We start from the raw sequence: 26,013 nt of genomic DNA, 5'->3' as shown, positions 1-26,013 counted from the left end.
AACCGCCGCTTCTGCGGATGCTGAATAGACTGAAATTAGCTGAGTGGGAAGCTTTTGACCCAACTTGGAATGATATTTGAGCCAAGCCACGCTCGGCCTCAGAAAGTCCTTTTTAAAGAGAGAAAATCCTGTGTATCAGCAAACCAAATCAGTCTGTCTGTCAGAACACATTCCTGCCTCATCCCTTCACCTGAATTAAATGAAGCCATGCAGTTGGAGCTGCAGGCCGAGACACGTATAATGGCCATAAACTGAAACTAGACTAGTTTCTACCCATAGACAAAAAAAAAACTAGCTTTTCCCTGCTTTCTTTCCAGATCGCTGTATCTCTGACAGATGCTGATATGATCTGTTTGGGAACATGCGATTTAATAGGCCGCCGTTCCTACTCCACAAAGACGTGTTGAGTCTGCAGTCGAACATGTCTCTGGTGTGACGTCTCATATGGAGATGTTTTAAAAAAGTGTCCTGACTTGGACGGATTATTTATTGTTTTTCTATTTTGGTAGCGCATACGAAGTGAATGAAACAGGAAGCGGCCTGTCGACAGATGCAGTAATTCACTTTGTGCCCACGAAGAGACTTTCAACATGAATCTGAGCTGTAAACTGCCAGGAGGTTTTTGTGGTGGTCCTTGTGGAGAACAGTAGGGGCCCATACACTCAGCTTCTCCCCACAATGCTGCCATTGTGCTGCTCTCAAAGATGAAGGGGTTTGCGTGACTCTGTGGGTGTGGGTCTGTCTTAACTTGCTGGACCCTGAATATGACAGACCATGACCAAGACCCTGTGTTCTGGCTTCTGTCCTGCTTCCAATGGACTTTTTTGTCCCCTGTGGTGTGTCTTACAGGCAGAGGCTTTTTTTTTCTCTCCCAGTGGTGTTCTGGCTCTCAGCCTCATACTTTGTGTTTTCCCCCCTCTCTTTTCTTGTCTCTGTTCAGCAAAGTCTGCATATCTAAGCTTTGTGGTACCAACCAGAATGCAACCATAGGACTGCCAGCTAGTGCCTGGTCAGATTCTTTTAGTTTTCTTCATAAAACTGAAGCTAATGATTCTTTAATCAATTAGCTGAGCCATTACAATTATCAGCAATTACCCAGATGATTGATCAAGTCATTGTGAACACTGAGCAGATCCAGCTGCTCCATTATATTGTTAATACGTGTATACTCATAATCATAAATTGAAGAAAATAACACAAATGAATTACCTAGTAAACAACATTAAATATTTATTTTATTGCAGTCGTATTTGTTTATTGTACAATAAGGATTGGAAGGATTTTACATGCGAGACAATAGACTACGCACTTGATATCAATTCATTTATCAGATAATCCAGTGTAAACGTGTAGATATGATGCATCTTTTGTGTAAAGACTATCTCTTTCATTCACTCTGTTACTTTGAAGCCATTTCCTTCCATTTTCTCATGTAATCTCTGAATGCTGAGCTTGACTGGGATGGACTCTGCTGGCACTGGGAGTAACAGTATGGTGTAGTATGTTGCTCCCCTCTGCTGGTCTATCTCTGCCTCGTGGCTCTGAGCTCACTCTCTGGCTGCCTGTTAATGACGGCCTTTGTTAAACCCACAGTCGGACTATTTCTGGGCTGCGCTGTAAACAGGCAGATTCCTCAATCCCAGATAGGGGAATGTTTTCTGCCTTATTTTGGACACGAGTGTGCACAGGAGGGAAGAATAGAGCAGTTAAGTGGGGAGATGTAAGAACGCCTCGGGGAAGTAGAAACAGAAAACAGAGGAATGTGAGCGGTAACGTTAATTTATTGTAACAGATGCAGGGATGGAGAGAGCTGAGGAGCAAACGGGAATGAAATTAAATGGAAACTGAAAACACACAGAAAGGATTTGCACACACACACAAAAAAAAGACCATGTGGTGGACTGTGTGGGTGGATCTCAGACTGAGTCCCTGTAGTCTGCAGAGCCAAATGAGCCTCTGCTGCCCTCTGTTGTTTCCACACGGACTTAAACCTGACAGCATCTCAGTCCTGACAGACAGTGGAAAATCTGTGTTCTGCTCAGACAGCGTCTCTGTGTCAGTGTGCGGATGTGTGCGAGCGTTGTGCTTTCACATCCTTTTTTACATCGAGTCAAACTGACACATACTTGTGCGACTGATTTAAAAAAAAAAAAAAAAAACTGCATTATGTCTTTGTCTTCTTGAATCATAATGCTGCATTTAAAGATGCACACATTTCCCTGTATATCTGCACTGAGTTACCATCAGTGCTCCATTTTCTTCTTCTCCTTGTTTTGTAACCGTATCAGTTTACAGCACGTATGTATTATCTGTAGTTTTTTATAAAGAAATGAAACCTGGAACCGGTAAATCCTTGTCAAAGACCGCAATTGTTCTTCCTATGGCGACGAGACACACAGGTAACGCATTCCGAGTAAACTTGTTTGCTTATTTTGCCAAATGCCTGTGTGATTTTATTCTTATCACTATAGTCAGATTGCAATGACACTCATTCTTTCAGGAGACAGCTGTAAATGCTCTAGTTTCAGTCTTTTAGGATTCACAAACAACCAGAGATGTTTATGTTTGTGGTCGTTCTTTTGTGTCTGGAATCTGCATTCGCCTCCTCTTAGGATGTGGTTGTTGCTTGTGTTCACTTTGATGGAATTTAAATGTGAGGTTAAAGACGTGGATGTTGTGAAATGCATTCCATTGTTCAGTATCTCTGATGGTAACCCTGTGGTTCCACTCCCTTCATATATATATATATAAAAAAAAAAACACCTCTCCTCGCCGTAACTTCTCCAAATCTAACCCCTGCCAATTTACTTTCCCTCCTCTTCTCCTCTGACCCTTTTTCTCTAACACCTAACTCAATCCTCTTTTCTTTTCTCCTCCTCCTCTTCTTCACCCCCCCCCCCCCCCCCCCTCCCTCCCCCTCCTTCTTCTTCCCTCTACTACCTGCTTCCCTCCATCCTCCCACAGATGAGCCAACCAGCCCCGGCGCTGATTTGCGCGCCCGTCATGTGCCGGCGTCCTCTGTGGTGTCCAGCGGCATGAGTCCAGCACCCGCCGCTGTCACAAGCCCCGCCTCCCCCACCTTCACTTTTCCCCTCACTAGGCTCTTCTCACACGACTGCAGTGAGTGCCCCCCTCCGTCCCTGGTTCCCTTACTCCCCACTGCATGCAGCCAGAAAATATATATTTTTTTTAAATGTATATCTGCCATGAATGTACAGTAGATTTGTCAAGAGGGAGAGCGATAATCATGTGCATGTGCTTTAGATCTCTAAACCTCCTGTGACTTGTAGAGCTAACATGATGGTGGTCTGTGGGCTGAGATTATTTTGGCCTTAAAATGCTGAGGGCCTTTTTCAATGTTGACATTTTGACAGGAAAAGCACAAGTGTAACTGAAAACCATTGTTCCATTTAGTCTTGTATAAAGTACCTTAAAGGGATACTTGGGTAAAAGTACAAGTATCTCACCAGAAGAGGACTTTTGTAGAAGTCCCTTTTTTTTGTTAACGATGTTTACTATCTCTTATAAAAAAAATTTAAAAAAGACATACAAGGACATATAACCACAGAGAAGTGTGTAAAAAGTTACAGAAGTGTACAAACACACACCTATACACACCTGCTCACTTGAAGTCACTTTTTATAAAATGACTTCAGTAAAAGTCTTGACAAAAGTATATGACATTTACTGAACTCAAGTATCAATTTTCTGATATAATGCAATGGAATGTTGAGGGTTCAATTCCTGGCTCTGCTAGTCTATATGTGTCATTGAGCAAGACACTTAACCCCATGTTGAAGTATGTGAATGGGTAAAAAGGTCATAACTAAATACCAACTCTTCTTCTTCTGATTTTATTTGGTAGTAACGAGTAACAAATATAGTTGAAGGAAATGTAGTGGAGTAAACGTTGCAAGAAATATGAATAACAAAGTAAAGTGCGTATTTGAACTTTGTACTTAATTACAGTAATACCTTAAGGACGTTACATTACATTACACTGTAGTGTGACTTTAGTGTGACACTAAGTCAGTATGCACTGTGAAACTGAAAAAACTAATTGGAACTCGGCCTTCATTCATAGACCTGTGCTTCTCGGACTGCTGCAACCTTTCAAAATGCCTGCCGTGAAAAAAGACACTTAATTAATAGCGGTGTCCCAATTCTCAGCCTGGATCCTCCAGAGTGTGCGTTTGTCGTCTGGATGCGTCACAGTGCAGCGATGTAGACGGTTTTCCTTTCAAGTCGAACGCCTTTGCCGTATCCCAGAATTCTTTGTGTGCCAGTGGAAGAATCGGTCAAGTTCTCTCTTGGGTTATCATTTTCAGTGCGTCTCTCTCTTAGGATCCAGCCCACAGATTAGGACGCAGCTAATGTCTTTCAAGTCTTCTTTTGTCATTTCAACCTACTTCTCTGAGACTTTAAGCACTGCTGTACAATATTTGCATGCTGGATTTGTTGGTTGCATGTTTGATAAGTTTGTTCAAAAACGTGTGTTTGGTTATTTTTTCTAGCTGTGCATGAAAAGTCGGCGAGTTTTTAAAAGAGTTCAACTGTCAGTCCATATTTGACACGTTGACTTGCATGATCTGCATGTCAGTCAGTGTTCACTGAGGTTATACCTGCATGCCAGTGGTGAGAAAAATAATCTACATTAACTGGATTTAACCCACCCCTGAGCTCATACATCCAGCGTCCACCCTCACTACATCACTGACCACTCCCCCCTCCTCAACCTCCACCACCTTCTCCTGCTTCCTCTCTCGATATTCCCCATCTCCTAATCCAACACCGTCCACTCTGGTGATTGGCATTACATCAACACTCTGTCTTTCTCTCTGTCTGTCTCTTTGTCTTTTATATCTTCTCTCTCTCTCCGTCTCCGTTCATTCATCCTCTCACCGAGCAGGCAGTATTAAATCGAGTCGCCGTTCCTCCTATCTTCTAGCCATCACCACCGAGCGCTCCAAGTCATGCGACGAAGGACTCAACACGTTCAGGGAGGAAGGACGCGTCTTCTCGTGAGTGCTTTATGCAGTTAAATACCTTGAAATGCACAGCGTGGGCCGTCAAATTTGACACTGGTGTTGTTCTCCACAGGAGGTTACCAAAGAGAGTGAAGAGCTTCTTCACAGATGGGGTGAGTTCTTTACCATTGGTTGACATTTTAACACAAACATGTTCTTTTTCACTACTTTGCTTGTGTCCCTTTTCCATGTCGTGGATTTTCTCAGGGTTACTGAGTTCAATGCAGTTTTTTTTACCCTGCATATATAATTTAACTTCTTCTATCTCAAAATGGACAAAAAAATAGAAAGAACATTTGTTATTCCCACCTTTTGTTGGAGAAGTAAGAAGGAACCTCAACAAATAACATGTCCTAGTGCACTTAAAGGAGACATATTATACCCTATTTCTTTCAAGTTAACCTAGTTCCCTGGTGTCCTAATGAACATGTCAGTGACATGCTTTCGTCAAAATACCATAAGGATGAATCACCACAGCAGTTCAGTCACTCTGCCAAAACAGCCCTGTTCAGAACACTCTGTTTTGAGTGCCTGTCTCTTTAAATGCAAATGAGACACAAGAAACTACGTCAGCGTCACTGAGGCTCCGGCAGCTAACAGCAGTTAGCATTTGGATAAGCCATCGTTTGTCAACTCTAGCCGGCACATTGTCGTCATACATAAAATGTATCCACTGGACACATAAATCCTCTGAGGCTGGAAGTTTGTGTAGAACTCTGTGCTGCACTGTGGAGCCAGGAATACAACACTTTGCTCTTCCGGATACAATTGCCCCTCGCCTGCACTCTTGTGTTTTTTAGGGATAAAGCGGAGCTCCATGAGACAACAATTCCAGGAATTGCGTGTTTAACCCCCTTTATATTTAGACTGAGGTGAACCACAAAAGAGTCATATTTTTTCACACTTTCACCTACTCATAGGGCCTCCAGAGCCCCAAATATAAGTATTAAAATGATTAAAAAGTTGATTTTGCATAATACGTCTCCTTTAAAGGTCTGAAACAATCTGAGGCAGAAGTTTGTCCACCCTCAGGGCAAGAAACGCTCACACCTTTGCATAGAACACAAGAGAAGGACAGGTCAGGAGGCAGTAGTCCACCTACACCTGGAGGACAAAGGACTCTCATTTAAGGACAGCAACACACCTAAAACAGCACCTAGAACAAGTGATCCATGTAAATGCTGAGTGTTTCAGTGCAGTTACAAGATGAGGAGTTTTCCTATCTCTTCTCATTTTATTTTGTTATGGAGGCATTTGGATGTTCACCAGCTGCTTCCTAAAATATGCAGGAATAAATTGGCTCAGTAATGTTGCTGATATTGTGAAAACACAGCGAGAGTTTCGAATCAAGACCCTTGGAATCTGAATCAAGCAGTAGCAGTAAAAGTGCGTTTAAACGCTTCTTAATTTGACTTTTTATTTGTGAAAGGAGCCAATTTTATATCTCATATCCTGGAAAATGGCCTCCCGTCACCCGTACCCTCTCCTACCCGACCGAGTCAGATTCCATTCCCAGCTCTCACAACGACGAATAGTTGTAAATGTGACAGGATGTCATTATGAGTAATGTTTTTTTGAAACATTTTCTTGTGCGTGTTTCAGTCCCTGGAAAACCTTGGAACGGCAGAGGAGGTTCGATCAAAACGCCACTCCACCTCAGAGCTGGGAACCATCGTTTACAGCGACGTACGGAGAGAGGGATGGCTGCACTTCAAACAGATCCTCACAGAGAAGGGCAAAGTAAGCAGACAGTGAGTGACACCTGGAGTGAATGAGAAGTGAACACTCGCATTAATCCTTTCATGTTTCCTTTCACAGAAGGTGGGCAGCGGCATGCGTCCTTGGAAGCGAGTCTTTTCGGTGCTTCGCTCCCATTCGCTGTTCCTCTACAAGGACAAGAGGGAGGCGGTGCTTCGCGGGGCCACCATCGGTGGCTCGGCAGAGGACGAGCAGCCGATCAGCATCCGCGGCTGCCTGGTGGACATCGCCTACAGCGAGACCAAACGGAAACACGCCCTGCGACTCACCACCCAGGACTTCTGTGAGTACCTGCTGCAGGCGGAGGACCGGGAGGACATGCTGGACTGGATAGAGGTCATCAGGGAGAACAGCAAGACGGACAGCGAGGTCAGAGGTCACACCTGTGCCCGACTTGTTTTTTAATCAGAAAAGAGAAACTCTCAGAATCACAACGTTCATTTGTTTGATTGCTGCAGGAACTTGGCTTTTCCAGACAGGCCCTCATCAATAAGAAGCTGAATGATTACAGGAAACAAAGGTGAGTCACCTGATCGTAAATTCCAACTGAAGCACAATAAAGCAACTCTTTACCACATAATAATAGATGATGTCATGGCTGACAGCTCGAATGGAAACCCTCTCTCTGTCTCCCCCTGCAGTCCAACAGGCAGCAAGCCCGACTCCTCTCCCAGGCTGTCCCGCATGAAGCCTCCCTTCCTGCACGGCAAGACGGAGAACGCCGCTGCAGGGCCGCGCTCCCCTAAACCAGAGGGCAAAGGTCAGTGTCAGGGTCAGACACCAGAAGTATATGCTGAAGAGGGGCAAAAGAGGATCTGTTCACTACAGATCGTGTTTAGGAAAAAGCAGACTTATATTAATAAAAGCACTTATAATCAAATTAACCTCCACATTCAAACATCCACTTACTTATTCATTAATATTGTATTATTTAGTCAGTTCAGTCTTCTTGTGAAGGATTAATAAAGACATCAGCAGTTTCCGAACTATTTATTTGTCAGTCCCCAAGAATTTGTTACACATAAATAAATAAACAACAGAGAGTACAGGGAGGAATCGTATTAATAGTTGTTCAGTATACAGAGAGAAAGATACCCAGGAAATGATCTATTTCACATTTATTTTCCATCACATTGATTTCATATTCCACTTGGTCAAGTGAAGAATACACTCTAAACCATTATGCTGTATTTGTTTAACTCACATTCTAATACAGAGATGGATAAAATTTGACCTTTTTAAAAAAATATATATATATATATTTTTTTTTTTCAGATCTTTTATTCATAAAACGGGTTATAATTGACAGAAACATAGTATAGTAAACTGTGTAGGGCTTTTGAATTTTTGTCAGTTTTATTAATTTCTTTCAATCCAAACTCCCTCTGTTGTTGTGGGAATGAGACATGTATCTCTGATCCACTGTCTGACGATCGAATAACACATTTATCTCTAGAAATAAGTAAAAAAAACGACATATTTTATGGGTGAAGTGGCCTTTATTTAATGGAGTCCCACAGCTGTAGGTAGAATATTATCTTTTAACTTATGCATTGACCATTTGTCTGTGTTCGATCTGTTCTCAGAAGAGAGCAGCCCGCCCAAGTCTCCGTGGGGCATCAACATCATGAAGAAGTCAAAGAAGGCCGGGCCCAAAGCCTTTGGTGTGAGGCTGGAGGATTGTCAGCCTGGTGTCAACAACAAGGTCAGTCCCACTGACCTCCATCCACCAAGATCTGCTTAATGTGCCCGTTTTACTGATTGTTAAATTCTGATTTTTGTAAATTCTGCTCAGTTCATCCCGTTGATCGTGGAGATCTGCTGTGGTCTGGTGGAGGAGATGGGTCTGGAATACACCGGGATCTACAGGGTTCCCGGGAACAACGCCATGGTGTCGATGCTTCAGGAGCAGCTCAACAAGGGAGTTGACATCAACCCTGCGGAGGAGGTGAGCAACGACGACTGCAGATTGACTCTTACACTACCGTTCAAAAGTTTGGGGTCACTTAGAAATGTCCTTATTTTTGTAGGAAAAGCTCTTTTTTTTTTTTAATGAATCAGAAATACACTCTATACATTGTTAATGTGGTAAATGACTATTCTATCTAGGAATATGTACATAGGTGTATAGAGGCCCATTCCCAGTGTTCTAATGGTACATTGTGTTTGCTAATCGCTTTAGAAGGCTATTGGATGATTAGAAAACCCTTGTGCAATTATGTTAGCACAACTGAAAACAGTTTTGCTGGTTCTTTTATGAAAGCAAAGTTATTATTTTGAATAAAAATCATTATTTCTAATCTTGTCGAAGTCTTGACTATATTTTCTATTCATTTTGCTACTCTTTTGATGAATAAAAGTGTGACTTTGAATGGAAAATGCCAGAAAATTGTATAGGTGACCCCAAACTTTTGAACGGTAGTTTACACTACATGACAAAAAGGAAAAGCACTACATGCAGAATAATGAACGTTTAAACACTGTGATTCCTGACTCCTCTCTGTGTTTTTCTGGTCCAACAGAAGTGGCAGGACCTCAACGTCGTCAGCAGTTTACTCAAATCCTTCTTCAGGAAACTTCCTGAGCCACTTTTTACCAACGGTGAGTCCACGCACAACGCCGTGAGGCCACATTTTACTTCTCCGACTGCGTAATGCGTTATCCGACTGCGTCACCACGGAGACACCTCAAGCCTCTATACTTCTGCGTCGTGGTGGCCACATCTTGCGTTTTTCATTTAAATCTTACCTGACTTATTAAGCATATTAACATTTGAATGCATTTACAGATAAGTACAATGACTTCATTGATGCCAATCGGATGGAGAATGCGTCAGACCGGTTAAAGACCATGAACAAATTGGTACGCGCTCCTTCTTCTTCTTCTTCTGTTACCCCCGTGTGATTAAATATGTGTGTCAATGTCGTCATTCCTCATGTTTCTCTTTCATACGTAGATCCGGGACCTGCCCGATCATTATTACCACACACTGAAGTTCCTGGTTGGTCACCTGAAGACTGTAGCAGACAGCTCAGATAAAAACAAGGTGCATTATAATGGGAAACCTATAACATTTTTACACTGGATCTCTGTGTGACGTTACCAGATATGAATGTCTCATGTCTTTACCCGTGCAGATGGAGCCTCGTAACCTGGCGTTGGTGTTTGGTCCGACTCTGGTCCGGACGTCAGAGGACAACATGAAAGACATGGTCACACACATGCCTGACCGCTACAAGATAGTGGAGACACTCATCCAACATGTGAGCGAGAGCGAGAGAGAGACAAACACACACGTTACAAAAAGACTCATTATTATTATTGTCATGCTGAACTTTTTCCTCTCCGTCTCGTTTGTAGTACATCTGGTTTTTCACTGATGAGCTGGACAAGGATGAAAAGGTAAATGTTTAATTCATATTGTTGTTTTACACCACACATAAACTAAAGGTCTACACAGAGACAGTGTGTTTGCAAATGAAAGTAGAGCTGCAACTAGTGATGGGATCGGCAGTTCATTTGAGTGTACTGAATCACTTGAATCAGTTCATTAAAAGGATTTGTTCAAAAGATTCGTTCACCGAATCATTCAGTGCTTAGCAGGAGCCCAGTGCCCTGCAACGTGACTCACCTCCTCCCTGGGTGCAGTACGTTCGCGGCGCGGGTCATAGAGTGAGTGACAGCGCGAACGAGATTCATGTCCTCAGCCACAGTTCTCCAGTTCTCTGTGTGTCAGTTCGTTCGCGAATCATGACATGACATGAACGAATCACAGCAGCATGGCAGACACAGTTCCTCTTACTAGTCACTCCCTCCCCGCTCGGCGAACTTTGGCTGGCGTCGTTTGCCGAAGATTCACCAGTGAGTGACGGCGTCGGCAAACGACTTCACGAGTGATTCACAGAACGCGGCAGTTCCACTCCCGGGCCGCAACGATCGCTGCTGAGCTCAACTGAACTAAGAAAGACACAAATCCGTTCATGAAGTGAGCCCAGTCAGTTCGTTCACTCAAATGATTCGTACTTTCGAACGAATCACTCCTGACCGACACAACACTAGCTGCAACTAATGATTATTGTCATAATCAATGAATCTGGTAATCGTTTGGTCCATAAAATATCAGAAAAACGTTAAAAAAAAATATTGATGAGTGTTTGTCAAATCCGGAAATTACGCTGTTCTTGAATGTCTTGTTTTGTCCACAGACCAAATGATTCAGTTTTAATGATTTCTTTTTTATGTGGAGCAAAGAAACAAAGAAAATATTCGCATTTAACAAGCTAAAACAATCAGAAATCTTAATAATGAAAAAAGCTTCAAACCGATGAATCAAAATAGTTGACGATCACTTTAGTAATCGGTTAATCAAGTAATTGTTTCAGCTCTAAATAAAAGTAACATAGTATATGTCAAATGATAGACCTCTAATATGTAAAAGAAGGTGTGAAATGGTAAGAATATGGATATTATGGGCTATATCGGGACAAAATACAGAAACTGAAAAAAAGAAGACATTTAAAAAGAAGCTAAATCTAAAAGATTGTTCGTCAACAAAAGAAATGTGCCACCGGTGAGTTTTTCAGAAACAAAATGACTCTGCTGCTCAGTCTTGATATAAGCCGCTTCTTCTTCATTGACAGTCATTTCATTTTTATGGGTAATGCAGCAAACTTGTCTTGTTTTTAATGACTCCCAGGAAATCAGTAAAATTATTTTTTTTTAAAAAGAAGAACTCACAATCATGACGAGTTAGACACAATGGCTGCAACCGAGATGAATACAATTGTGTTTTATTGCACATTTATATAAATACTAACGTGCTGAGTAATTATCATCATGACTGTCATTGTACTAATTATAAGAAAAGATGCACTGGACACTTAAGATCTGACCCTTACACACACACACACACAGTGCAGTGATTATACTTAAAGACTTTTACAGAGGTGACATTTTGTCACGGTTTAAATTTGACCTTAAAGTTTTCCCTTTATGACTGAGAGCATAGATATAGATAAAACTGTTCAAGCATATATTTAATAGCAATAACTCCAGAGCTGTTGGACATTAACTGGTGAGTAATGATCGAGATGACCGAGTCAAGTCTGGCTTTTGGATTCCCCTCTCTCTTTAGTTTTCTGCTAAATCGTTGTTTTCTTGCTGTATCAAATGTATACAGTACAATACAAAATTATTGTGTCCATTTCTTCCAGACACCGGTGGACACAGAAGATGTACAGCCTGCCCCCAACATCGACCACCTGCTGTCCAACATCGGCAGGACCGCTCTGCTCGGGGAGGCCTCAGGTGAGGGCACCGCTGTGTTTACTCCAACAGAGCAGACTGATAGCAACCTTAAATACATGCTGCTGGAAATAAGAAATCCCCTTTAGAGTGCGTCATTATAAACTAAATAATAATTCTCCATTTAAGCTATTTTTTAAAATTATCTTTTAAAAAACAAACTTGTTTTTTCAGACATTAAACATTAATCTTGTGTCACTAGACTCTAGAATAGACGCATGAGTAATTACTTTGAATTTTTTTTTTTTTTTTTTTTTTAATAACATGTTAACAAGACCGCCTGTTAAGTGTTGACAGCGTCGGCATGAAAGTCAGACGACAGCATTCCAACACTTGATTGGAATTCCTTCTCGTCCCACTTTGAATGCAGAATTCCCGGCTTTCCGGCAGAACTGGAGCGCGGCATAAGAAATGAAGCCTTAGCGTTTGTGTATGTGCGTGTGTGTGTTTTCGATAGCATGCCCGTACTCTCTATCTCTTTTCTGCTGACCTCTATCCCACCCCCCCCCCCCCCCCCACATCTCTTCGTTGCCCATCTTTCACTTTCTCTGTACGTTTTCTGCATTTCCTTTTTTTCTTAGCTGAGCCTGTGGAGCAGCCACTGCGGTAGGACGGAAACTCCCCTGGCATTATGTATGTGTGTGTGTGTGTGTGTGTGTGTGTGTGTGAAACCAAGTCAGTGCATCATATTGTGAAAATGAAATAAGTAAAAGAGTAAGTATGGGATAGTGTGAATAAGTTTGAGAGGGAATATTAGGGGTGGTGATGGTTTGTGTGTCCATGGTGACCCCCTCCCTCGCCCTCCCCCTCCCGTGTCTCCCTCTCAGTGTCAGACAGACGTCTCTGTATGGACATGTCACTTTGGTGTCTCTCCCCAGTCTGACTAATGAATTAACAGATGACTGGATGCCGCCTGTTAAAGCTTGAGTGCAAACTGTGTTCTGTCACTGAGAGACAAACCCCTCACTGGTGGCCTGTCGTTACTGTCGATCACTGCACTGCAAACCGTCATTCATCGAGCTGTAATAGTCCAGTCCATTCTTCAGGGTCCACCCTGATGTCTCCCTAAAAGTCCTAGTGTCCCAGTGACGGGCGACGTGAGAACAATATTCCGCCACACGATATTGCACTAACAATTATCTGTGATGATACACAGTTCTGTGCAGAAGTTTCAGGCACCGCCAGCTCTGTTGTTTTTTCATCATCATCATGTGAATTTGGAATGAAGTGATGCGACTTAAAGCTGCTCTTATATATCAGCGAGCTGTCAGTGACTTTAACTCATGCAACATGTGTATGTAATGCTCAAGCGTGTCTTGAATAAACCTGGTGTAATATAGGCTTTTTACTTTAAATGAAATAGTAGGACAAACACAGGATTTACCAGTAACATTAATGAAGGTTCCACTCCAGTATTAACAGAGCTGTGTTATTGTTCAAGTAGATCACGCTAAATAAAATTTTACAAAAAAAAACGAAAGTGAAAGTGAAATAGAAATAATCCTCAATAGATCCTCTATTGTCGTTATAGCATTGCTAAAACAACAAAGATAAGGGTGGCCTAAGACTTCTGCACAGTACTGTATATCGCACAATTTCAAAATAAAAGTGTCTGTCGATCACTTTAGTTATCGATTAATCGAGTAATTGTTTCAGCTCTAAATAAAAGTAACATAGTATATGTGTCAAATGATAGACCTCAAATATGTTAAAGACGGTGTGAAATGGTAAGAATATGGATATTTTGGGCTATTATTGTTCAATTAGATCACGCTAAATAAAATTAAAACATTTTTAAACAACAAAAAACGAAAGTGAAAGGGAAATCGGAATAATCCTCAATAGATCCTCTTTTGTCATTATAGCATTGCTAAAACAAACAACAAAACATACAGAAATAAATAATTAAAGCATGATATGATTAGAGGGCCACATTAAATCCATTGAAGGGCCACAGGTTTGAGACCTCTGCATTAAATAATCTTGACTCCACACACAAAGTCCTTTTTTCGTAGCCCAAACCCTATTTAAACAATTGTTTTTAAAGTAGAATAAAAACACAAAGCATAATATCTGGTCACTCACAAACCCAGAAATTGGAGTGATATTTTCACTCCATAAGAAATTGAGTTTTCTGTTAACAGGAAGCTGTTTATGGTGACACGATCATTGATATAGGTCACAGCTTTTTAAAGCGAGAAGACCGTAGTTCAAGTTAATTTGATCTGTAGACACCTTTTTTTTTAACATTTTAACATGTCTGCAGAAGTTCACAGTGCTCAAAGTGATATAAATATATAAAACACATTTTATACATATTATTAATTATAAACATATAATATGAACAAAAATCCCCAATAGCTGGTTTTCTAATGTACCCAAATCTGATCGGTGCATAGATTTGCATAGAGATTATTCTCCTCCATGTGTAGACGCAGTATACAATATTCCCATCACTAGTGAGGCAGCTGCATTTCAGAAAAACTAAAGGCTTCTTTCTGGATTTTAATCCTAGAGTGTCTTTGATACACATGGGAAAAGAAGAAAACCCACCATCTGTAATAAACTGGCTTGAAATGTAGTATTAATGTAGTTGGCACATGAGAAATGACTCCCACCACCATCCCCCTAGGAAGCAACAACCCCCTCCCACGTCTCTTGGTTTCTCACAGGATTTTGATTGTGAAGCTTTGTATCCCGCATCTGCGTGGTGTGTGTGTGTGTGTTTGTGAGGGAACTGCCCTTCTTTTCACGCTGTTGATTATTTCTGCTTTCCATGCCTTTCCAACGCTTCCTCTTTCAACTGATCGATGTCATCAGTGCTTTCAGTGATCTCGTCGTCAGTGTGTGCCCTGGTTTCCTAATGCAGACCCACCAAAAAAAAATCACACAAACCTGCTTCACCAATCATTGTTTCTCTTCCACATCCCCACGCCAGTGTCTTTGTCCATCAGTGGTAGAGGACACAGAGGAAGAATGAAAAGAGATAGACAAATTGAATAGAGAAAATTGTTGTTGTTTTTATCACAACAGAGACATTCAGGTGTGTTGTGACTCTAATCACGCCTGAATCAGTGATGTCACTGCAGGTGTTTATAGTGATTTTTTGGGGGGTTTGTGCACCATCTGCCTCTGTGTCCTCCTCCATGACCGTTAGGACATTTTGTGAACTTCTTTGTATTTGACCCTCTTGTGTTTTTTTTTTTTTTACTTTCATGTTCCACAGACTCAACCAACAGTGACTCGGCGAAATCAAAGGTAATGTCAGGTTCACTCTGGCGTTCAGTGCATCTCAAATAATCCCCGAAAACAACACTGTAAATCACAAGATTATATCCCAATAACAGTTCTTCCCTCTTTCAGGGGTCATGGGGGTCAAAGAAGGACCTCACAGCGAAGGACTTCCTCGCTCTGTCCATCATGTCCGCCGTGACGGGACGCAAACGCAGAAAGCGTCATAACGCCCGCCGTGTGGGCAGCAGCACCGACGACGACTCTGAGCACGAGCCAATCAAAGCCGGGCATCTAGGGGCGGAGGAGGAAGAGGAGGAGGAGGAGGAGTCGCCCGTGGGGGACACCGCTCCTCGTGCGGAGGGAGAGGAGGATGACGACGAAGAGGAAGAGGAGGAAGAGGAAGACGAGGAAGTGGCAGAAAGTGGCGAGAAAGCGGAGGAAGTACAGGAGGTGGCTGCAGTCATTCCCAGCATGCCGTGCTCTAAAGAGGAAGAGGAGGCGGGAGAGAGACAGGCGGCGATTATGCTGCAGGAGGAAGAGGCGCGGGTGCAAGTGAAGGGGCCGCCGTGGCGGGCACCGGAGGACGCGCGCTCTATCGTCTCCGGTTACTCCACCCTCTCCACGTTAGGGCGCAGCCTGGGCTCAGAGGGGAGGGGGGACGACGCGGACGACGAGCACAGCGAGCTGGTGAGCGAGACGGACAATGAAAGCGGCTTTGCCTCGCGCTCTGTCACTCAGGAGAGACCCAGTAAGAACACGACCACACCCACGAGCGCGCAACCGCCGCCGGCGGCAGCAGGGGTTCCACGCAGCTTCCTCTACACGCACTACAAACCGCCGGTCCTCTCACCCACAAACCTGCTTGCCCCGCCCACACCCCTCACACACACCCCAGACTCTGCGGAGAGGAACGAAGGAGGAGCGCGCTCCACCACGCCCTCGTCCTCCTCCTTCTCCTCCTCCTCCACCACTCACAGACTGCACTCGCGGCCTTCCTTCAACTCCCACAAGCTGATCCAGTGTGACACTCTGGCGAGGAAGAAGCTCAAGTCGGAGAAGGCCAAGGCTCGCTCTCTGGACCTGCTGGAGCTGTCTGAGACCATGGCGCACTGTGACGGCGCGTGTTCTGGCTCAGAAGAAGCACCGAGAGTGAGGCGAGACACTTCCAGAACCAACCCTTCCTCAGTCAGCAGTCAGGAGAGCCTCCGCCTGGCCCGGCTCAATCCTTCCTTGCCACCCAGCGAGGCCTCGTCCTTCACCCCGACCGGTCCGGGAGGCAGATCTCTGGCTGAGCAGGTCCGCGCTCGTCTACTCGGCTCGGCCGACGACCTGCGCAGCGTGGGGCTGCGGAAACCTCTGTCGCCTGAGACGCGGAGGAAGAGGCGGGCCTGGCGCAGACACACCGTGGTGGCCTCCCCGACCGAGACGTCCGACAAGAAACCCCCAATGATCGTCAATGATTTCCCCTTGTCTCCTATCAGTCAGAGCCAGGTGAAAACGCAAGGGCTGCCTCGGGACGCGGACGCTCTCGAGCAAGGACCAGCCGCGCGTCAGGTACCCACATCGAGATTCCACCAGTATCTGTGATTCCTGTCAGAGCTGCTGACTCCCTGCAGGTCATTAAACCAGCAGCAGTGTAAACAGAGTTGTGGTTCGTTGCCAGGAGCAACTTCCGTGTACCAATGAAAAGGTCTTTAAGAGCAGCCCAACTTTCTCTTTTTTTGATAAGCTCCGTTTGCATGGCGAGGGGCATTCCATTGTTGCCAAAGCTTTTCTTTTTTCCTTTTTTTTTTTCCTATGCGCGTGCTTTTATAGAAATAATACAGGACAGAGACACAAACAGACCTCATCACACTCAATGTTACAGCCAAGAAACGATCTACTGAGTAATAACTGAGCATCCTTTCCATCGTCTCTCTCTCTCTCTCTCTCTCTCTTACTCCAGCCTGGCTCAGCGATGACATAAATAAATCACAGGGTTAAATCCCCTTCAAGTGAGCAGAGAAGGGTTTTCTGAAATTCAGCCTTCCTCTGGATCTTGAGAGAATGGTGCTTTTTTAACAAAGTGGAATTCCAAAATCTCCTCCAGTGAGCCAAATGAGACAGACTGTTACAATTTGAAAAAAGAAAATAATAATAATAGTAAGATTAAGACTATTTCAAGAGGGATTTCTCGTTCAATTTTTATATCAGTCTTCCTAATGTTATTACTCCTCAGACCACAGACACTGTCAATCTCTCACTTCTGCTTATAACAGTAGATTACATTAGATTACAAAGACAAAACACACTCGTCTCTCTCTCTACTTGTTAATAATGTTTTATGTGTGTGTAGCGCGAACCATATTCGTGACCGTGTCTGAGCGTGCCGGTGTTTGTGTTGAACAATTTTGTAACATTTGTACAAAGCCTTGTTAAGTTAACCTTGTAAATATTAATATTATGTTATCACTTTTTTATTTTGTTTTTAAGTTCTTTTTTTATGGTTTACAAAACAAACAAAAAACAGTGCGTACATGTGCACAGTCAATTCTTTCAAGATGTTACTTGAAATTTTTCCTTTTAATATATTTTTTTTTTGTTTCATTTTATATGCTCTCTATATATATTATATATATATTTTATATTAAAGTTAAATAAAAAAAAGGTATGTTTATTGTGTTTTCACCATTTGGGTGTACCTGTTCAAAGGAGACGAGATAAACACGACTAAGCCTGTTTCTTATTTCCTCATAGATGGCCTTTTCTCTTCGATTCTCACCACTGTGCAGGAGACTTTTATCTCGTCAGATACAGTCTTCTAAATTCGATGATCTGGTGACTATATATATATATATATATATATATAAATTCAGCAGGTGTTACATCAACATGTAGCAGAGTAGAAAGAAATGTGATCTGGTGATTATTACATTGTGTTCAGCTCAGAGCCACACTGCGATCGCTGACCTCGCGATTTGTTTGTTGCTCACGTCTTCGAGCGCTGCCTTAACACACTCGCTGAGACAAAGTGCATCACTTTTTGTTTTTCGAATACACGGAGACAAAAGCCTGGCGGTGTTTAATAGACTGTTAAAATATGGCCTCGTGCATACAAACGGCTACATTTTCACCACAGCCCCAGCAATGGTTCATCCCGTCTGAACACTTATTACCTTAAGGTTACGCAGCCAGGCCCCAGTAAATCAGTAAATCTTCCCCAGACTGTGGAAATGTTTCATTTGAGGAAATGAAGCACAGAACACCTGCTTGCAAAATGTATTGTTTTTTATCTCTCGCTTTTTTTTTGGAGTCAATTAGCCATCAGAAAATAACACAACCACGAGGTGCAGCTTCCAAAACTGCGACCAGGAGACAAAGTCGAGTGAAAAATAATAAGAATAATAATGAATGATGAGTTACGCTCTTGTCTTACCTCAAGATTTTTTCTACAAGTGCCTGATTTCTGGAAAGTCTTTTTCGTTCAGCAGTGCCATGCTCGCATCTTAGCTTTCCGCTTTCCTTTTGTCGTTTCTGGGTCTCCTTTCTCCTCTCCTGTGGTCGATGGTAGAACTAAGGCACTGACCCAAAGATGTGTACATCAAATACAAGTGGTCTGAGGGTAAATGTAAAAAAATAAATTAAAAAAAGCACACTTCAAGCCAAGGACATGTCTATGCACTCTCTCTTTGTCTTTAACACAGGCATTAACAGCTATTACTGATGCTGCTCGGGGAGAAGATGCATAGTATTCTCTCAGCTGCTTCTTCTCAACAAACTGAGGCTGTGTCGCTTTGCCTCCTGATCCACGGTGTGTGAATATGGTACATGTAACAATCCCGGACCCTAAGTCTGCATTGGGTCATTCACGCCAGACAACATCCCATTTCTGAAAAAAAGATGAACCAACAGCCCACCTTGTCAACGGCTGCCGTGTGTTGTCTGAAATGTAATAAACCTAAAAAAAAAAATGTCTTCTTGTTATTGTATTTTAAAAATCTTTTTTTTGTACATACATCTTAATATGTAACATATTGTATTGTGTACATTTGGAATTGCTTTTTGAGTATAAACTAATATGAAAATGACTGGACTTAAAGGTTGTCCACCTGAAAAACCATTTCCCCTCATGGCTGTGCTTTAAAGCAAGGTTATATGATGTACAGTAAATAAACAGAACTATGTTTAAAAGAAAGTCATCATGCCTGCCTGTGTGTGTTTGTTTGGAATTGTGGGGATTTGAGAAGAGGCCTCTTACAGGGTGTAATAGCGACCTCTAGAGGCTACATAGAAATATGGTCTATCCAGGCCCTCTGGCCCTGATTCAAATAAAGGAAACTTCATCTAAACTATAAAGGCTCTACCTTTGAACTCACTTAGATATTTTACATATCTGCACTCTGTTTATTCACTCTCTGAATTTATGAATGTCATAAACCAATCTTTATATGACAGAATATTGAGCTTAGAGAAACGCCATTTGCAGGAGAATGACCTTTGACCTTTGTAATGACCAACACATCTTTTGTTCTTTGTAAAGAAGCCCATGTACTGATTTCTCATTCCTTACAATCCTGAACGGATTTAAGTGGAGAGTGAGTTAACCTTCATACGGAGCATCTCCCTTCATATCCCATCCCCCATATGCCACTGGCTTCAGTCTGTTCTTCCAGTTCAGAGCCCTTTAATGCCTTCAGTGTGGCCTTTTCAGGGTCCTCACAGGAGATTATTTGTATGATGATGACTTGACACCCCAAAACTTTAAAAACACTTTGAAATTATTATTTTTTTATATAGTTTTAATCAATCCCACTTAAATGTTACATGTGAATATATTTAAGCGTTTTTATTTTTAGCATTACACAAAATTAATTCACAGCATGTTTTTTCTAACATGTCACAATGAAAAGAGCTAGAACAGCTAGAACAGCTAGAAGCGACCAGACTTCACAACACATGACAAATAGGAGCAGAATGTCAACATTTTATTTGAACTTATGTCAACAACAACACAACTGTTAAAATGTCCATTCTGTCTTTGCAAGGTGACCCAATTTGCTGTCATTTGTAATTCAGTTCGTTTGTTTTTGGAGGGGGACAACACACAATGTTTTCCTTTATTTAAAAATGAAACAGTAGATGAAAATGGATTCACTACGAATTCGACGAGGGAAATCAACAAAATATTTTCGTGTTGTCAAATACAATCTCTTTATAAAAAAGAATTTTGTCATTGAAGTATATACATTTTTTTCTTGAAAAAAAAAATTACAGGACACCCTTGCAGTCCAAATAGAAAACAAAGTATTGCATTGTAATGCAAACATTAAATTGTCCAAATGACAAAGTGATTACAGAAAACTGATGACAACTAAAAAAAATGCAGCAGTCCAAAGTTATTACCTCTTTCAAAAAAGGGGCTGTCCCTGTTTTACTAGTGTCCTTTTAGTTGGTAGCGACCTGGGCCCCGTCCTTGTCCGACTGGTTCTGCAGAAGGAGCTCCGTGTTTTGGGCCCTCAGTCTCTCCAGTTCCCTCTCCAGCTCTCGGAGCCGGACCAGGGAGCTCTCCACGGTCACGCCCCCGGGCTCCACCGCGCGCCTCAGCCGGTTGTTCTCCTCCTCCAGGCGGGACATGCACTTCTCCAGCTCCAGGTACTCCTGCACCAGCTCCTGCTTGGTCATATTCTGCAGACTTTCCACATGGTACATCTCGTAGGTCTCGGAAAAGTCTCTCTGGAGAAACTCCCCACCTGCGTTCCCGGGCCTCCCGATGCCATCGCTGCCTCCGCCGCTGCCATCATCATCATCCTCCTCCTCCTCGTTGTTGTTGTCGAAGAGTTCCTCCTCGCTGCCGGTGTCCTCCATGCGAACACCGACACCCGAGGTCCGTCTGATCCCGGTCTCGGTGTTAAGGTCGGGCTCCTCTCGGTCGTGCTCGTCCATCAGGAACTGTGTGGTGTTGTACGGAGCCACTGGGAGCCCTTTGGCGAACATCTCCTCTCTCAGTCGGGAAGCCCTGGCTGTCTCTTTCTCCTCCAGGACTTTCCTTTCCTCCCAGGAAAGTTTGTAGTAAGGCTTCCAGTTGCGCCTCTTCCTGGTGGTCCTGCGCCGATGCCTCTTCTTACCCAGACGCGCATCCAAGCCAGTGTCGGAGTCGATGTGCCCCTGGCTCAAAGTGTCCTCCTGCGGCGGCGTGTCTTCGCCGTCTTTCCCTTGCGAGGTGAGATTGTCATGAACACTCGATTTCTGGTGATCCTGGGCTGTGAGCTCGTTTCCGGCTGTTACGGCAGGGCACACCTCCCTGTGACCGCCTTTCATTTGCCATAACTTGTCAGTGTTGACATCCTCGCAGCTCTCCGCCCGCCGCTGCTGCTGCTGCTGCCGCCGCTTGTGCTCTCTATGTCGCCCCCTGTCGCCATTCACTGGTCCAGCACGGTTGCTGACTCGGAGATGCTCCAGAGCTTCCCCGCTGCTCCCACCTGATGGGCAGCCTGAAGTTTTCAGGTGACGGGTCTCGTCCACTGGTTCTGTCATCCTGCTGATCCTTCGATGCCTCGTATTTAACGCATTGTTCGGACTGTGCTAATGATTTCGAATTTTGAGCTTCAAAGTTATTCAAATGACGTTAAAGTCAATGTGCACAAAAAATATACGTATTCCAGAATGAGTCGGAGTCAATAAAGAGAGTTTAAGTGGTGACGCTTGAAAAACTAACTTTCGTAAAGGAAGGGTAAACTTCCGAACAGTACACACTTGTTACTCCTCCAAGAGGTTTGTCAGAGCAACTGTCGCTAACTACCATTAACTGTTTCGCTGCTGTCAGAAGAGCCGTTAACTCGGAGACTATGATCCGCCCTCACATCAGTGTCCAGTGTGCTACTGAAGAAGAGCGAGCTCGTGTTTATATAGTAGCTCCGCCTCTGCGCCGTGCGCATGCCGCTGGTAGTAACACCCGATGCCTTGTGGGATATGTTGTTTCTGGTATCGTTCAAATGCTGGCGGCGAGCACCAAAGCAAACTACAAAGTCCACAACTCTGCCATGAATGACAGGCGTTTCGTCCAATCAAAAGACAGAATCTTGAGCCGGATAGAGCCCGCCTCTCTCTTCGTTCATTGGACAAAAGGGCAAATTTGCTGTTGCTAAGCTTAAACTTTTTTCTTATTGGAGAACGCAGCTGTCAATCAGAAGTACGTCATCTACAACAAGAAAGCAGTCCCGAGCGTTTCTATGGGAGCTACCATTTACAAATAAAGGAGGCTCAAGTAAAAGTTACCGAATACAAGTTGATCAAAGTTCTTCCGAATTATGTTTTTTTAAATACGAAGTATATTAATCAATGTCGTGACAGTGAACGTAAACGGTTCCTTAACTTATGGGCCCACACAATATAACGCCGAATGATCGCTACACGGAAATGCCTCCTATATTTTCTACCGAAATGAGCTAAACCTCTTGTGGAATCTAGTCCGCTTTGTGTAATCTCTTTTAAAAATCGTCGAATACAGCTTTCTTTCGTAACGTAATTGATTGTATACAATGTGCCACAGAAATGCGTGGTTTTTGTGCAAGTTTGGTGATTAAACGTTTCGATATAAATATCCCGTGTGTTGTGCGGAGTGATACGCTGTGTGAGCAGTGGCTGAGAGAACTCTGGATTCAGCGTAAACAAACGACATTTGTAGTGAAGCCGCCGTCGAGAGCACATCTCCGAAACCCTCGCTGTTGAAAGGGTGGGTCAGGCGCGATCACCCTCGCTCAACCAGCCTGCTGCCAGTGGACGGAGTGGTTTAGATCATTTCCGACTATTTATTCCACTCGTGTACTCAATGTGCAGTGTTAGTTTTTACACTGTTGTGTCGTGTTAACGGCTAAGGATAAGCTAACCAGCTAACGTTAGCCGCAGGTTAACGTCAGTTAGCGTATGATCGCTTCGGTGATACAGCTGCTTAACGGAACACTGCATATTTCCTTAAAGTGTAAAGCCACACGCACTATAACGAAAATAGAAAAAACATAGTTTGGAACACAATGAAAACAATTATCTTGGGGCCTGGAAAAGTCTACCTAAAACGTCACACGTAGACCATAAAGCTAGGGTAATGCTAACAAGTGTACGCCACGGTTTGATGTGATAAAGTTAATAAACAAAGAAAGGTACAGACGTTTCCACTGAAATGTACCCGTTATGTACGTGAATATATAGCTGCGAACACACACCAAAGTGAATACGTAACCAAAATAAACAACTGCATGTATTATCAACGTGAGCTAAATGCTAACTAGGCCCGTGTGCTTTACTGGGTCGGCGTAATTGCTGGAGATGAGCGCTTACACTAGGAACATTTCGATTGTAGAATTACTATTAATATTAACGCTTGTATTACGACTTTTTTGTTTTAACAATATGGGTCACATTTTTTAAAAATGTCCTTGCTTTAGAAACAGCCATTGTTTATATTAGGTCAGAATGTGAAACCCTCAAGGAACTATTTCAGTTTCAGGAAGTAGACAGTCCCCCTGATCTTACAAGGCAGCTCTGAAGCTTTTAGTCAGTTTATTTCTGGTTTCTCAGCTCTAGCTTTGTTTACACACAAGATTAACAATCTAGTCAAAGGCTCTTCTTACATTTTAATAACTGGTTTGTGAAAATATGGTGATAGAAATGTGGTTTTAAAATATATATCACACAAAGTTATTCATTTAAAAAGCTTAATTGTTTTTTTTGTTTTTTTTAAACAAATAAATATTATTATTGCCATTATTCTCTTGTACTGCACACATTCTCATACACAGACAAACTGTTTGGAAAGGAAAGGAAAAGAGGTAGTCAATACACTGACTTCATCTTTAATTGTGTGCTTACTTCCCCCACAATTTTTCACCCAGCTCTGTGCATGGTGGTAGACATGGCTTGTTCAGTGTGTGACCTCTTATGGTGGGCGACTGGTCTGGTCTCCTTACATTTGCTTGTAAAGACTAGGAATCCAGCGACTTTTAACAACACAGGTCCACTGTTTCTACTAATAGAAGCAGACATAGTTTCAGGTCTGGCAAATAGACAAGCTAAGCTGTGAGTCCTCTGAGGAAGAGCTCATATGTTCCAGTTAATATGATACCTAATGACCACAGAGATTGAGAAATGACACCAAGTGTCCCCATCTTCTTGAATTAAAGCACGGTGCAGCTACAGAGGCAAAGCTGCTCCTGCATAGATCACACAGCTTGTGCAGGATTAGCAGGCATGACTTAATCTCTCACCCTGTCTAACATGGTTGTTGCTGCAATTGAGAAAAGATGACAGTTATTGTTTCAGGCCTACGTGTGGCCTTGAAGTGTAAATTCAAAGCATTGGCTGATATCCATCCCAGCACAGGAGGGCTGTGCTTTTTCAATTTCCATGAAGACAGCAGGTCCACATCAGTGTTTTTGCAGGAGTGTGACACAGCGAGGCCAGCACCAGAACGACCAGCAACAATAAATGACTTGGTTGAAAGTAACGTATTGCTTTAAGCACACTCCACCCACCCCACCAAACCTGTTTATTTGAGTGTGTGCTCACAATCCCACATGTGGATGCCTGTGGATCAGGGATGATCACATTTTATTCCCTCCGTGAAAGGCCCAGCTCCAGACCACCCGGTCCTACTCTGCTTACTGTTATAACTCCATTACTAGGTCTTAATTAAGTTTCCAACCAGTGCGCTCTGGCAGTGTTGGCCACCTCTCCATGTAGCCACAAAAAGATTTTAGACAACACATGGATCCACATCACCATTTAGATCCATGTGCATTGCATGCACATACATCTGGGTGCAGAGGGTGGATTTGACATTACGGAACTGATTGTTATTGTTGTGAAGTCTGTGGCAGTTACTTCAAACAACCAACAGGGGTCACTGGTGCCTCATTCATTGGAAATGAATAGGGTTTGAGGGGTTCTCCTGAAAAGTGCAGGCGTCTTTCCAACTCTGCTCTGTACTGTTACCCAAATAGATCACTTTCTATTACTTTTCTTTATTTTATTTTCGAAACAGTCATAGGCTCAGTGACCAACAAGTGTTTTAACCTCGATTAGATGAATAGAGTTTCCCTGTTCTTATGGCAGACAGACAGAGCTGGCACTCCATGGCCTTCCAGCAATTGATCAGCGTACAGACAACCACAGACACGTGTATGTGCAGAAAGTAACTTTTTCACTCATTCATTTTCACCTCCACTCAGTTTTTCATTCATATGGTGGGAAGCAACTTTTGTCTGATATTACCCTGTCGACTAAAATGGCTATTTACATCTATTTCGTGTAACACACACCAAATCCATCAAATATAAAGTAGTAAATATGAGTCTAATCAAAGCTTTTTTTCTAGAAGTGGCTGCTGATATTGAACGTGTGCATGTCGGAGTACTTGACCATCCTTGATTCATGTGATTCAGTTGTTTGCTGGAGCAGAAGGAGGAGGAGGAGGAGGAGGAGGAGGAGAGGAGTGCGCGTAAAGTGCGCGCCTGCTTTGGAGTCCAATTACGCACAAGCACGGAGTGCAGGGTCTGGTAGGGACTTTTTTCACGTGTAAAAAAAAAAGAAGGATAACGGTTCGTAGAGCTGCTGGACTCTCTCTCTCTCTCTCTCTCTCTCTCTCTCTCTCTCTCTCTCTCTCCCTCTCTCTCTCTCCTCTCTCTCTCGATGAGCACAAATCCGCGTTGGTGTGCGG

The 26,013-nt window shown here is 43.1% G+C and overlaps 2 protein-coding genes across 2 annotated transcripts in view; one reads left to right on the top strand and one right to left on the bottom strand.

The window, feature by feature from the left end:
- The window catches only part of arhgap23a (Rho GTPase activating protein 23a), a gene marked incomplete at its 5' end in the record, with an annotated part of 36,936 nt that extends 19,785 nt beyond the window's left edge, over positions 1–17,151 (top strand). The window contains 17 exons of the mRNA XM_083896856.1: positions 2,965–3,120; positions 4,910–5,021; positions 5,101–5,140; positions 6,630–6,767; positions 6,846–7,154; positions 7,244–7,305; positions 7,427–7,545; positions 8,372–8,490; positions 8,581–8,733; positions 9,308–9,386; positions 9,574–9,647; positions 9,742–9,831; positions 9,923–10,048; positions 10,146–10,187; positions 11,999–12,092; positions 15,316–15,347; positions 15,453–17,151. Of these exons, the coding sequence (XP_083752982.1) occupies positions 2,965–3,120; positions 4,910–5,021; positions 5,101–5,140; positions 6,630–6,767; positions 6,846–7,154; positions 7,244–7,305; positions 7,427–7,545; positions 8,372–8,490; positions 8,581–8,733; positions 9,308–9,386; positions 9,574–9,647; positions 9,742–9,831; positions 9,923–10,048; positions 10,146–10,187; positions 11,999–12,092; positions 15,316–15,347; positions 15,453–16,910 (3,203 nt within the window). The 3' untranslated portion in view covers positions 16,911–17,151. The remainder of the gene's footprint in view (positions 1–2,964; positions 3,121–4,909; positions 5,022–5,100; positions 5,141–6,629; positions 6,768–6,845; positions 7,155–7,243; positions 7,306–7,426; positions 7,546–8,371; positions 8,491–8,580; positions 8,734–9,307; positions 9,387–9,573; positions 9,648–9,741; positions 9,832–9,922; positions 10,049–10,145; positions 10,188–11,998; positions 12,093–15,315; positions 15,348–15,452) is intronic.
- Positions 17,152–20,293: 3,142 nt separating this feature from the next.
- On the bottom strand, positions 20,294–22,161 carry hexim1 (HEXIM P-TEFb complex subunit 1). Its single transcript, XM_083897125.1, has one exon. The coding sequence runs from the start codon at positions 21,834–21,836 to the stop codon at positions 20,748–20,750; it is 1,089 nt and encodes a 362-aa protein (XP_083753251.1). The 5' UTR covers positions 21,837–22,161; the 3' UTR covers positions 20,294–20,747.
- Between the last annotated feature and the right edge of the window lie 3,852 nt (positions 22,162–26,013).

The sequence above is a fragment of the Microchirus variegatus genome (assembly GCF_963457635.1).
Source record: "Microchirus variegatus genome assembly, chromosome: 10".
Lineage (NCBI taxonomy): Eukaryota > Metazoa > Chordata > Actinopteri > Pleuronectiformes > Soleidae > Microchirus > Microchirus variegatus.
The sequence above is the reverse complement of the archived record's forward strand: the minus strand, read 5'-3'. Positions and strand labels throughout refer to the sequence as shown.